This window comes from Amphiprion ocellaris, chromosome 23 (genome assembly GCF_022539595.1).
Source record: "Amphiprion ocellaris isolate individual 3 ecotype Okinawa chromosome 23, ASM2253959v1, whole genome shotgun sequence".
NCBI lineage: Eukaryota > Metazoa > Chordata > Actinopteri > Pomacentridae > Amphiprion > Amphiprion ocellaris.
Genome location: NC_072788.1, coordinates 11262842 through 11276395, shown reverse-complemented (window position 1 = coordinate 11276395; position 13554 = coordinate 11262842). Strand labels below are relative to the sequence as shown.

General features: G+C 34.4%; 1 protein-coding gene across 17 annotated transcripts in view; it reads right to left on the bottom strand.

The window, feature by feature from the left end:
* LOC111564120 (adhesion G protein-coupled receptor L3-like) overlaps positions 1-13554 on the bottom strand; it is a 266802-nt gene that overhangs the window by 20670 nt on the left and 232578 nt on the right. For 10 of the 17 annotated variants that reach the window (XM_055007698.1, XM_055007699.1, XM_055007703.1 and 7 more), the window contains 3 exons: positions 11465-11531; positions 6672-6763; positions 329-370 (listed from right to left, as the gene is read on the bottom strand). In XM_055007698.1, the coding sequence (XP_054863673.1) occupies positions 329-370; positions 6672-6763; positions 11465-11531 (201 nt within the window). The remainder of the gene's footprint in view (positions 1-328; positions 371-6671; positions 6764-11464; positions 11532-13554) is intronic. The other 7 variants (XM_055007700.1, XM_055007693.1, XM_055007704.1 and 4 more) reach the window with 1 other exon arrangement.

Below are 13554 nucleotides of genomic sequence, written 5' to 3'. Positions count from 1 at the left end.
ATCAACCCCAACAGGGTGTTAATTATTTAACCACTAGAAGGTAAATGCTAATCACCTCCAAGCATTTAATTTTTTATTTATTTTTTTGATGACGGCAGAGACATTTTTATCTACTCCAAGAACAAGGGCTCACGTGTTCAAAATGTGCAGCGAATTTCGGTATTCAAAGTCACAATAGTGCACAAAGTCGCGTTGCAAAACCATGAATCACAGGTTCAGCGGCAGCAGCTGTCTCCATTATGGGGTGAGGAAGAGGTGGAGGGAAAAACACATCAAACACAATATCAATTCTATTCTACAGCCTTCACTGAGAAATGTAGCATCTTACCAGTGCCATTCTACAATAACACATCCATCATAATAACGGTAGCTAAAATGAAGAGTGAGGAGAAACAGACAAAAAAAAGAAAAGATGAAAAACAGAAAGATGTTAAAGATAAACACGGGCATAAGATAAAAAAAGGCAGGATGCTGGTGCTAATCAAAAGAAGAAAAAAGCAGAAAGAGATGCACAGCGGAGGAGAGATGAAACAGTCATATTAAAACAAGGCAGGATGATGAAATCTGAACAGAAAACGTGACATCAAACCGTAAAGAGGAGCCCAAATAGCAGAGAGATGAAACAAAAGACACACCTCATTAGACTAAGTTAAATTGACTTAATTAACCAGCGCTATCACGATCATCAAACCTGGTTCACCATGATAAATCATCGTAAAGAGAAGTGAGAAGTCAGAAAAGATGCTGTTTTGTTTGACTCGGTGAGGATGCCATTGGCTGCTACACACATTTAGCTTCGATATTTAAAAGAAATACAAGAGATTTTCCTATAATCCATGTTAAAAACTACTTCAGTTTTACTTTTTTAAAGACGAGTAAAGGTCAGGATGTCTGTGCAGTCATGTGTTTAGTAAAAAAACAAAAACAAAACACAACAGATGAATGAGGGCTGACAAAAACCGTGCAGATTCATCTCAAACATTCTGAAGCCAGTAAGACTCGGAGATCAGGGGGTCGGCTGTTCGGTACATTTAAGGGGGCTGCAGTGTTATAAATCATATGACACCGAGAAACCTTCGCAGTCAATATTTTCTCTGCAGAACAAACTGCACCATGTATCTTACTGGACCCAAAGATGAGAAGCTGGACATGAAAAATGTTGACCAAAGTGTGCAAAAGGGGAGTTGGTCGTTGCAAACCTGCAGACAGCTAAATTGCACTCTGGAGTTTGTTGGATTTCTATGTGAGTGTGAGTGCAACATTTTGGAGGAGAGCTTTGCTCCATGATGAAGCTGATGTTGTAGTCCGCTACCTTGAAGTCTTCTGCAAGGACTGAGTTTGTGTATATATTGTAATCTAGAAAAGCTAAACAAGAGGGTTCTGTGTTTTCATTTGCACATGTACATATAGTATTTCTCACTTTCAACATATTGTACTCATGCATTTGTTTGACAATCTATTGTTAAAGCACATGTTGGTAATTTGCTTCTCATAGCACAGGAAGAACGTGTTACAGTGTTTAAGAGCAGGAATGCATGATAATCTGTGTAACAAACTCTCAAAAATATACTTCAAATATAAAACACATCTGCAAAAACAACAGATTCTACAAAATGAAAATACGTTTAAATATACATTTAAATACATTCAGTTAATGTACAAATTCTGAAAATCTTCCAAGACTTTCATTTGTAAATCATTCATTTGTGAGCTTTATTTTCATATTTGTGAATCAAAAAACGCATCTAGCTCTATATTGTCCAATATGCCGATATTTTCCAGCCCATTTTGGCCCATTGCAGATGCCAAAACCAAGATAAGCACATATTTTTTTCCACCTTATTGCAGAGAGCATCAAGTCTCTCATGTAGCTGAATTAACATTATTATTAGGCCAACTCTTATTGCAAAGGTGCAGATATAAAATACAGTGATTTTTAAATATATAATTAAAAAACTTTTTAGGCAACATGAACATGCCATCTGTCGGTCTGTCTGTCTGTCTGTCTCTTTTTTTCCATTTAACAAGACTGGAAAGTGTTATCTGTCTATTAATGTCATTTTGGGATATTTGTTATATTTATTTTGCAGCTTTTATTAGCCAAAACCAATGATGATGCCAAAAATAGTGCATGTGCTTTTTAACCTCTGAACCCCAAAACCTGCTGGCAGGTTTGAAAAAAGCTGGTTATCTTTGAAAAAAAATCTCCAAAATGACACCATTTATCAGAGCCAAGAACTGTAAAAGAGGTAAACCCACTGATTTTTAACTTTCTTTCTTTGAACTAAACTCCATTTCTTATTCAAAAATGTGCAAAAAACAAACCGCTTGTACTTCACAGATTCTTAACAGTCACATGACAAAAATTCAGGGACTTTTCAGCTGAACTGCAGGCAGTGTAGAAAACGATCAAGCAGAGAAATTAAAGCTATACTTTGTAGAGACATTTTTTCCAGTAATGGTAACACCTGTGGGCACTAAGGAAAATGTTGCACATGTTGATTCCATTTTTTTTCTTTTTTTTACATTTTTGTAAAATAAATAATCAAATAAATCTAACTTTTTGTATTTTCTTCTTTGTCAAACTGCACAAAAACATTCTCTCTCCTTCTTCATGGCTGTTCTGTTTCCAGAGAGGTGCAGGACTTTATATTGCAGTGAAAAATGTGACAGGAGCAAATAAAAAAAATCACCCGGAAATTGCTTTCAGCTTCAGGGGGTTAAAAGTAGTCGAACCCAACACAAAAACAGAGAAAACACACCAAATACTTGGAGGAATGAGGTTGAGCTGATCTGTTTTTCACGTAGCTGCTGTAGGAGGCATCCAGTTCCAGCTACCTCATTAAGATTTTTTTTAAAAAGTCTAAAATCAAATAAACTTAAAGACTGAATATACCGAAGAAAACATCTGCAACGTTGTGATAAAAACCCTTCCCCCAGTCAGCCTCCAAGGCACAGTTTTAGCAGTTGTAGAACTAAAAGTCAACCCTGTGGAAGTGCACAAAGTTGCATATGCTCAGCGCGACTTGTGTTTCCAGAATGTGAACTAATAAAAGCTCGACACCCCTCGTGTTGCCCTCCTCCTGCCTGTCATCCTGAGGTGAAGCAGGTCACACTGTAGCAGCGCTTAAAAGCAGCTCATAAAAACCTGCATCCTGCAGCGCATCTGTGATGGAAAAACACTCCGGCACGCCACAGTCTGACACGGCGCGACCGAAGCCGGCTGTATCAAGCTCGGCGAAGATTGTTTTCTGATGTGTGGATCACTTGGCTGAGGAGAGAGCAGGGCAGACGGGGGCCACTGATGTGATGCCACAGAAAAAAAGAAGAAAAAACAGCCACATCGCCGGCAATAAAGCACACTAATGTGTCCAAAGTGGCCTAAAGAAAGGGAGGCAGACGACAAAAAGCTTGTTGCAGAGAGCAGAGACCCTGGTCCATCACGGCACAACAACAGGCAGCACAACAACTTTAGTCCATCTGCAGCAGGAGAAGCTGACAGCAGGTAGCTTACGTCAAACATTATGAGCCAGAATGCTGTGTCATCCTACAGTAAAGGACCTAAAACTACTGCTGAGGCTCTGTCTGCTGCGTGAAACCTTTAGAGGTGGAACTAAAGAATGACGGCGTTCAGTGTTCACCAGAGCTCAGCAAATACAAGGTCAGTAAAATGGAAGACTTTAGTGTTTTAAGCTGCATTAACTGATATTTTATTTCTTTTAGTCATATAAGATTTTGATCAATGCTTCCCTACAAAGGATTTTAGTGTCTTTCAGTTCATCGTTGTTGTTTTATAACCAGCAATTTTAACTGTTTCTGACAGTATCATCACATTTTTTGCATTCCTCTGAACAGTTTTAACTCACATTTTATGAACAATTTATTGCTATTTTAGAGATTCCCACTGTTTTGTTAATTTATGGATATTATTCAGTAAAATCACAAGAAAAAATACTTACTTCCATGTTAACCAGATAAAATTAGGCTAATATCAGTACTTATTTTTAAAACTGGTAATTTGACCTTCCACAAGGTTTGAATGTATAACGACGCCATTTTTTAATGTAGACATAATATATTATTCCTGTTATTTTAAAGAAAAAAATATGTATATGAAGGGTGGAAAAGGTATTCTTTTGAACAATTTATTGTTGTTTTTTTTCTGATTTGGTATATAGTAAAATAACAGAAAAAAGTAAAATTATTGATGAGTTGACTGTTAAAAAAATATCCAAAACTGTATATAATGTAACATCAAAAATTTGCTTTTTTAAAAAAAAGATGTGACCCTAAATTTACTCAAAACTAAGCTCAAAACTTATTTTAAATGTCTCATTGAAAAAATCCTACAAAAAAGAAACAGATTCTGTAAAAAACAAAACATTCTTCCTTGTCACTGTAACTATGAAAACTTTTGTGACCCAGCTGCAAAAAACTGACAAAAATTCTGTTGCTTTTCGGCTGAACTGCAGGCTGTGTTTCCATCGGGGAAGTAGGCATGAAAACAAATTTAAAAGTATCATAGTATGTATACATTTGGAAACATATTGAACTAGATTTTTCACCATTTTTGCAATGTAAATACCAAATAAATTCAACATAAACATTTATTTAATTATGATTTATGGAAATATAAGTGTGTCTCGTGGCACTAAAAGGACATTTCTGAGTTCTCTCTACTTCCAGCCATGATTGTGCTGTTCAGTTTCAGCGAAAAAAAAAAAGAGCCCACAGTGAGTAAAAATGAGACAGAGGCAAAATAAATCACCAGAGAAATGCATGTAGTTCATTTACTTATTCCAAGAAGGACCAGATCTCAGTAGTCTTCAGCTTGATTTCAGCTTAAATACTCACATTATCATCAGATTTAAAGCAGCTAAATCAATGTGTGAGATATTTCATCAATAAACTGACATTTCTGAGTTAGAAAAGACAGAAATTGTGTATGTGTGTGTCCTCTTTGCTTCACCCAGAGCTGTCTGTGTTCATTGTTCTAGTTTTACAGCCTCCAAACTTTCCTGTTTTGATTCCGTCTCTGCTCCTTTAAGCAGCCAGCGAGTTTTTCTCATTATTCCACAAGGATACGAGTACTTCTACTGAATCTACACATCTGTACTGCACTTCCACACATCTCGCCTGCAGTCAAGATTTCTCGTCTGGAACTTTTTTCTGAGCTAATAACTTCACTTTCACCTGTAGAGAGCACCGTGAAGTGTTTAAACTTTTAGCAGCACAATCTGCGAACATCAAAAGAACATTTGCATGTGAGTTAGAGTCATTATTGTCCCCGAAGCGCTCATATCTGAGAGCAGCCAGGCATGAGCAGATAAATAGAAGGAAACACACAGGAAATGAATATTCATCAGCGGCATGTTGACACCCAGACGGCAGCAGGTCACCTGTCAGATCGTCTCCTGGCCTTTAACTGTTCTTCAGATAATGATGGAGACGCAGCAGCATAATGTCTGATTTTAACCCACTCTGACACAACCTTTAAGCGTAATGGGAGGCGCTTACCTTCAGACCGCCGGACCCTCGGGTGGGGCCTTCACAACCTTAAGTGCTTTTAATGAGGTTTCAAAATATCAAAGGGGGGAAGAAGGCGAGACGGAGGAAACTGGTCGGAAACAGGAGATTGAACAGAGAACACTGGGCATAAATTATGCAATTTTTTTCTTTTTTTCCAAACTGATATTTGCCGTTTATTTAAAGGGACAATTATTCATTTAAAAATAGCAAATATTTTTTGGTATGTTACAGATTTTTTTGTGTGTGTTAAATTGCAGATTATAATGACTAAAATCACAGAAAAAATGTATTCATTTTCATGTAGAACCCTAAAAAAAACAAAAGCTGTAATGTTATACAAGGATAACCATAAAATTGTACTATTTCTTACTATCTTTTAAATCCACTTAAAGAGGATTGTTTGACAGGTATTTGCATTTATTTAAAAAAGAAAATTATGTATATTTAAGATTGGAAATTTGTATTCTCTTATGTTACTTTCAATCTTTTTTTATTATTTTTTTTTATATTTTACATTTGTTACATTTTTCCCCCTTGGTTTGTTCATCTACAGACAACATGTTATGAATCACTGAAAAAAAAGTGTTAATTTACATAGTAAACTTAAAAGACAGGCCAAACTATAAATAATGTCCACATCAAAAATTTATATTTTAATAAATGACAATTTAGTTCAAAAAACGGCAATATTTTTACTCTAATTATTTTTAAATTATTAATTCAATTTTGTAATTTATTTGAAGGAAGTATGAAAAAAGTGTGAAATAATTTGCAGATTTTGTGTATTTTGGTAAATTACATATAATAAATTCTGAAAATGACAACAGAAAAAGTATTAATGTACGTTAACCAGAAAAAGGCCAAAACTGTAAATAATGTTCACATCAAAAATCAGTATTTTTAAAAATTTAAATTTTTTTGACAAAATATTTGAATGTATTTAAATCAGTATTTATTTTATTTATTTATTAGAAACAAAAAAAAAGGCATTTTAAGGTTTGAAAAAAGAAAAAGAAAATTGCTCTTTAGACTGAAGGAAAACTGACGTTGAATTCACTGAAACGTTCTGTAACACAGACGTCAGCGACGCTTCTATTTCTGGGCGGCTTTAATGGAAATCTCGGTGATCTGAGTGCTCTTACTTGATGTTGTCCAGGCAACCGGAGTCTGGTTTCAAGATGGCAGTGTGATGGAACATCTTGTAGAGAGCGATGCCCAGGAAGATCACATTGAGCTACAGAAAAAAGAAAAGAGAATGAAGATTCCATTCATTTTAAATCAGGGCACTTTGTAGCACAAAGCTGGAACACTGCAGCCAGACTCGGTTTCCCACTTTGCCAAACAGAGCGCAAAATCCTATGAAACCTCTGTGGCGCTGCGACGGACTAAACAGGGACCCGGTGAGACAAGACAGCTGCATATTTATATGAGGAAGCCTTTCCGTCTGACTTAGTCACACTTTTCTCATCATATTCACACTTAGAGGCAAACCACAGGGATTTACTGTCACCGCTGCTGCTTTATTTTACACCGGAGGGGATGAAATAGTGGAAAATTCTGTAAAAGGCTCAAAATTTTTCAAATTTACCTCTATTTCTGTCCCTGGAGTAACATTCTTTCTTTGTTTTCAACACAGATTAGTGATTTAAACAAACAAAAAAGTCTAAGCGAGTTGAACTTTTTGCTCCTCACAAATAAATCTCATATTTGACTGATCGATATTTTTAAAAAAAACTTACATTAAACACTTTGGTGTATCTCATTATTTCCTTTTGTCCTATGTAAGCTAGCAATCACAAAAATACATTTTATCATAAGAATATCACTATTTTTATTTGATTTAAATGCACCAAAATATGATTGCTTTACTGATGTTTGTAAATATATTTTATTTTTTAAACTGGTATTTTACTTAATTTTTAAATGTTTTTATACTTTAATTTATGAAGAATGGTATTTTGCATATAGTGCTATTTTACATTTTTTTTTAAATTTTAATATTTCACATTTTTCCACTGTTTTGTTAAATTGCAAATATCTTGTGAACAGAAAAAAAGCGTTAATTTACAGGTTAAACTAAACAGGCTAAACTGTAAATAATGTCCACATTAAAAAAAAATATGAATGGCGGTTTGTTCATTTTACTGTATTTCAGTGTGTACTTCATTCATTTATTAATTTAAAGAAAAACAATAATGCATATTAAGATTTGAAAAAATAATCAATTCATTGATTTGCCTGTTTGTGTTAAGTAAGATTTTTTTTTTAAAAAAAGGTTAAAACTGTAAATAATGTTCACATAAAAAACTAGAAAAGCACTCAGAGAGTGCAGTACTCCGCCAAGGCTGTTCAGTTGATGTATCATTTTCGACAGATGAAATATTTAATAAAAAATGACCTTGTGCTGTGTACAGGCATGTGTTATGCGTGTGCATGTTATGTGCGGATACTGAATGGCGTGTAAATTACTCTTATGTCTGTTGATCAGTTCATCACTTTTGGCAAGCCTTTGGTTTGCTAGTTAAAAAAACCATCCCGTCCATGCTTTTATTTTGAAGACGTATTTTTATTGTTGCGGGCTTTTATTTTGTCACCGTTCCAGCTGTCCATGAAGTGTTTATCTAAGGAGAGGTTACTTCGCATGACGAAGGCGCTGCCGAAAATTCAATAAAGATGAAAGAAAACGGTTCCAAGCTGTTGCTGTCTAGCAAAGGATGTGTCTAAACTTAGAAGCACCAGCTGCAATGGAGACAAGCTCTGATGGTGAAGAAATGAGTGAAGGACAGAAAGGTGAATCTGTGTTCAAAATAAGGCTGACGGCTGAACTTAACGTGTCTGGATGGGGTTTGCTAAATTCCGTGACCTAAATATGTAGCGGACGGCAGGAATTGATGGGACTCAGAAACCCCTCACAGTTTAATCATTTGTTGCTTGTATGATTTCCAACTGATAAATCACAGTCAGTTTGTAGTAGGATCGCAATCATGTGATCGTCAGCAGGTAACTGACACAGTGTTCACATCATGGTTACAGCAACGCCGTGCCAGCAGCTATATCTGGCAATAGGAAATCCTGAACAAATCCGTGGATCCAGACTATGAGCCGCATCACTGCCAAAATCTAATCAGGTGGTCCTTGTGTCATTTCTGACTTTCCCTGAAAATTTCAGACAGACAGACAAATGTAAGCCAATCGTCACAAAACACGAGTAAAAATGGTATTTTAAATAAAATATTAGTTCGTTTTTTGCAATGTGGAAATGTAAAATTTCAGTATTTCAATCAGCTAAAAGTATGATTAACATGATAAAATTAAATAAAAAAATAAATGATCAAATAAATTTAAATAAATAAATAAGAACAACAACAACAATACCATTACTACTACTATTAATAATAATAACAATAATAATAATAATAATAATAATAATAATAATAATAATAATAATAATAACAATAATAATAATAAGAAGAAGAACAAGAAGAAGAACAACAACAACACTATTACTACTACTAATAATAATGAAAATAATGATAATTGTTATGATTCTAATAATTGAGGACATGAAAATATTTGGTGGAACACTGAAAAGCTTGAGGAACCTTCAGCAGTTATAATATCATAAAGACTGTTTTTAATTTACCTCCATTTCTGTTCCTGGATGACATTTTTTTCTTTGTTTTCTGTTTTGGTTGTTGCTTCAAACATAGATTAGTTAAAAAAAATCCCCCCCCCCCCCCACACACACACACACACGCACACAAAAAAAAACAAAAAACAGAGAAGTTGAGTTGAACGCATCTAAACGAGCTCAACTTTTGCTCCTTGCACTCCATAATTAGCTAGAAAAATTAATTTGACTTTTTAAAAAAAAAAATAATAAAACACAAAAAAATCTTAGAACAAACAAACCCAGTCTGGTTTGTCTCATTATTTGGTTTTTCTCTCCGTGAGCCAGTAATCACAAAAATAGAAAAAAATGAGTCATTTCTGGGGGTCTGAGTAGGGTGACGCCTCCAAATTACAGCAATTAGTGTGATTTTACTTACTGCTGTTTACAGGTGACATTCAGATAGTATGAGGCGAGAATAAATAGGAGAAACTTAACAATTCCAACAGTTTGAAATGCACCTTTTGGCCGGAAAGCTTCCCCAAACTCCCCGGTGGATGTAATTGGATGTGAGCTGGAGCTGTCGTTCCAACATGGATATTGTTGTTTGTGAATCGGAGAGAAAAGCGGTGAGTCAGAGACATTTTGTGAATGATTTCGCCAAACTGGAGCGTGAAAGTGCATTATGCATGTTTGGATTTGGCAACCACATCATAGCTGGGCAGTAAAAGATGTATTAAAAATTGTTGGAATCACACATTTCTGCTTTTTTTTTTGCAGTAAATAATCCTATTGGATGAGCATACTGTCACTTTGTTTGTTGTCAGAGATATTTATAAGTTTATGTGCTGTTATACAGGATTTATTATCATGGCCGCCTGTTTTCTGGGAGAATTAGGAGCTCATCTCTGGTGACTAAGCAGCCTGGCAAATCTTACATCACACTGTAAAAAAAAAAAAAAAATAAAAAAAAAAGATTTCTTTAAAGCAGTTTTTAACTGATATCTTTGGAAAAATTTACAGTTATGTTACCTATAATGTTGCTATGATGTTCCGGTTTTGTTAAATTACAGATACTAACTATTAAAATACAAACAAAAATTATAAATTTTTATGTAAAACTGTTAATTATGTTGTTAGTTGTATGTATGTTTCTTTTTTACAAATGGCACTATTTTTTAATTGCATTTAATTCAGCCTAAAGATAATTATTTTACAGATTTTTGCTGTTTATTCTGCAACATAGAATCGAAAATGGTAAAAAAAATGAGGAAAAAATGTTATTGTTTTTCACTGTTATTTTATAGATTTTCTTCTGATTTGCTCTTATAAGTTTTAAATTTTATATATTTAAGTTAAATGTAAAATAAAAAAGGATAGTGACAATTTTCAAAGATTGTTTCAATTTTGTTAAATTACAGATACCATTCAGTAAATCTGCTGAAAAAAAAATTATAATTTGCATGTTGACTTAAAAAAAGGAAAACATGCCAAACTGTAAATAATATTCAAATCTAAAATCTGCATCGTCACTTATGATCATTCATTCTATAACAATGAGTAACCTCAAAATTAGCCAAAAACTATGATCATCTTCCAGATATTTGTCGTTATTACAGTTTTTCTATTGTTAGTGTTCCACCTTTTTTTTTTTTAAAAAATCTATTTGTTCTGGCAACTTGCTGCCAGATTTTCAGAGTATTTTCAGGATTTCGTATTTCCAGCGTAAGTTTATGTGTCTGTTTCTTAGAATTTACTATCGCAGTAAATCAGCAGTGCATCTCTGGTGACAAAGCGGCATTTACAGCCTGTCGAATATTAGCCTTCTATTAGATTTAAAGCAGCTGGATCAATAAACGAGCTATTTTATTAGGAAATGAGGACATCCTAGTTGGGAAAGGAACAAAAAAAAAATGCGGAGAGTGTTCTGAGCGCCTGCAAGGAGGAGATGATAAAAAAAAGAAAAATAGAAGGTAGTGGAGTTGGAACGGGAACAAAATCAATCATAATCGCAGTGCGGATTACTCCAACACCGCATACTGAGCAGAGTTCACTCTCTCTGTCTCTACAACCCCCCCGAAAAACTGTCTCTGCAGCGAGGTGACAAACTGCAATATATTCTCCGCAGCCCTCATTCGTTTTCCTGGACGGCTCAGTGGCCGCCGGTGGCTTATATGCTCAACAGGGCAGAGTGAGGAGGGAGACGGAGCCGCAAAAAGAGCTTCTCTGTGGACCATTTAAGCGACGACCCGCAGGCTAAGTAGGGTTAATGAGCAGGAGGGGAGGATGTGGTGGAGGTGGGGTGGAGGTGGGGGGTTCGCTTACCATAATTATCAAGGTTGCCGGTCCTATGAAGCTCCAAATGAAGTAGGTGTCCAAGCGAAGCCAGCAACTGCGAAGAGACAGAGTGGGAGAAAGATTTGAGGTTAGAGCTTGAGAGGGGATTCATCATGTAGGAGACTGAAGTGACAAAGAGGAACAGACACTTCAAAACACACATCGCCCAGGAGGCTCCAAGAATTATGACCATCGGGGTGAATTTGGAGGAAAAAGGAGGCTGAAAGTGAAAATGACAATTTTTCATAGACAAAACTGTAGAACTGGAGTAGCACCGAGGTCAAACTGTAGTTTTTGGTTCAATTTGTCAGATTAAAGTGGCAAATTACAGAGGATAATTGTATGGACTTAAAATGAGATTTTCTAACAATTTTGAATTTATCTTTTGGACAATTTACAACTTACAGATCGTCCCTGTTTTGTTAAATTATACTAAAATGCAGACAAAAATAATACATTTACAGGTCAAAATTGTAAATATCCACATCACAAATCTGTATGTTTACGAATTTACTGTATTTAAATTAGCTAATTATATAATTTAGAATTTATTTGCAGTTATTTTACAGATTTTCCCTGTTATGTGAAATTACAGGTAATATCTAGCAAATCACAGGAAAAAATATTAATAGTCACACTAACTGTGAAAAAGGGGAAAGTATGAATAATAAATAATAAACAACATTCACATCAAAAATCTACATTTTTTAAAATAAATGTTAATTTGATCTTTTGCATGGTCATAATGTATTTAAATCAGCAAAAAATAATTGTTACTATAAAGATATTTGCTGTTATTTGAAAGAAAAAAGATATATATTGCAATTGAAAAATAGTAAATTAATTTTGAAATGTTATTTTTTTGATTTTCCCTGTTTTGTAATATTACAGAAAATATTTACTAAAATCATACATAAAGAAATAAATATAGTAATTTGTTCTTTTGCAGTGTTCAAACATGAGGTTACACTATTTTTACTGTATTTATATCAGAAAAATGTCATTATTTCACAGACAGATGCTGTTTAGTTCAAAGGAGAATTATATTTATTAAGAATTTAAAAATGATAAATATATTTTACCTACTATTTTGCAGATTTTGCCAGTTTCATTAAATTTCAGAAAATTATTTTCAAAAATTCCAGAAATATATTTAAATTTTCATGTAACCATAAAATACAGGCCAAAACTGATGTCCACATCAAATATCTACATTTTTTAAATATTAACTTACTCTTAAATCTGCTTGAAAATGTCATTATTTTTCATAGATGTTTGCAGTTATTTCACATTTTTTAATACTATACAATATTTTTTAAGCGTTAGCTTGCAGGTTTTCCCTGCTTTGTTAAGTTACAGATAATATCTAGTAAAAAAAAGTATTAATTTACATGTTAGCCGTAAAGAAACTGTACATATTGTAAACATCAAAAACCTATATTTTTTATAAATGGTAAGTCATTCTTTTATTTAGCTGAAAATGACAATTTTTAACTGTGTTTCAATAAGCAAAAATATAATTGATTTACTGTTATTGTCAGGAGGAACATGGAGGTACAACTGTAATTTTTGTTCCAATTACTCGGGTTAAAGTGACAAATTACCACCACAGATGATAATTTATGGATTTCAATTGAATCCTGACTGTATCACTCCAAAGGAATTGGATTGACCTCGACCTCGGCAGACACACACAGTCCTCAAACGCTCGACAAAAGCGCCATACATGTCTGAGTTCACTGCGACGAGCTGCTGTAATTATGTCAATAATGAAATAAGTCGCTCTCCTGACCTCACGCTTCCTATCAACACAACACAGAAAGTCATTCTTCTCCAAACACATGCCAGAAGAAACAGAACCACTGGAAGGTGACAGAGTTCTTTTTGAAAATGGCAAAAGAACAAGAGAAAAGAGAAAAAGCAACATGATTCATGACCTGCGGTTGAATTATTAATCTTTTAATCTCCGCTGCTGCAGCAGACAGACGCCTCCATTTTTGGCCACTGGAAAATTACAGTTCATACAGCAGCGATGTCACTCAGGGTGAGAGAGAGCCAGAATGGAAGTTGCAGAGAAT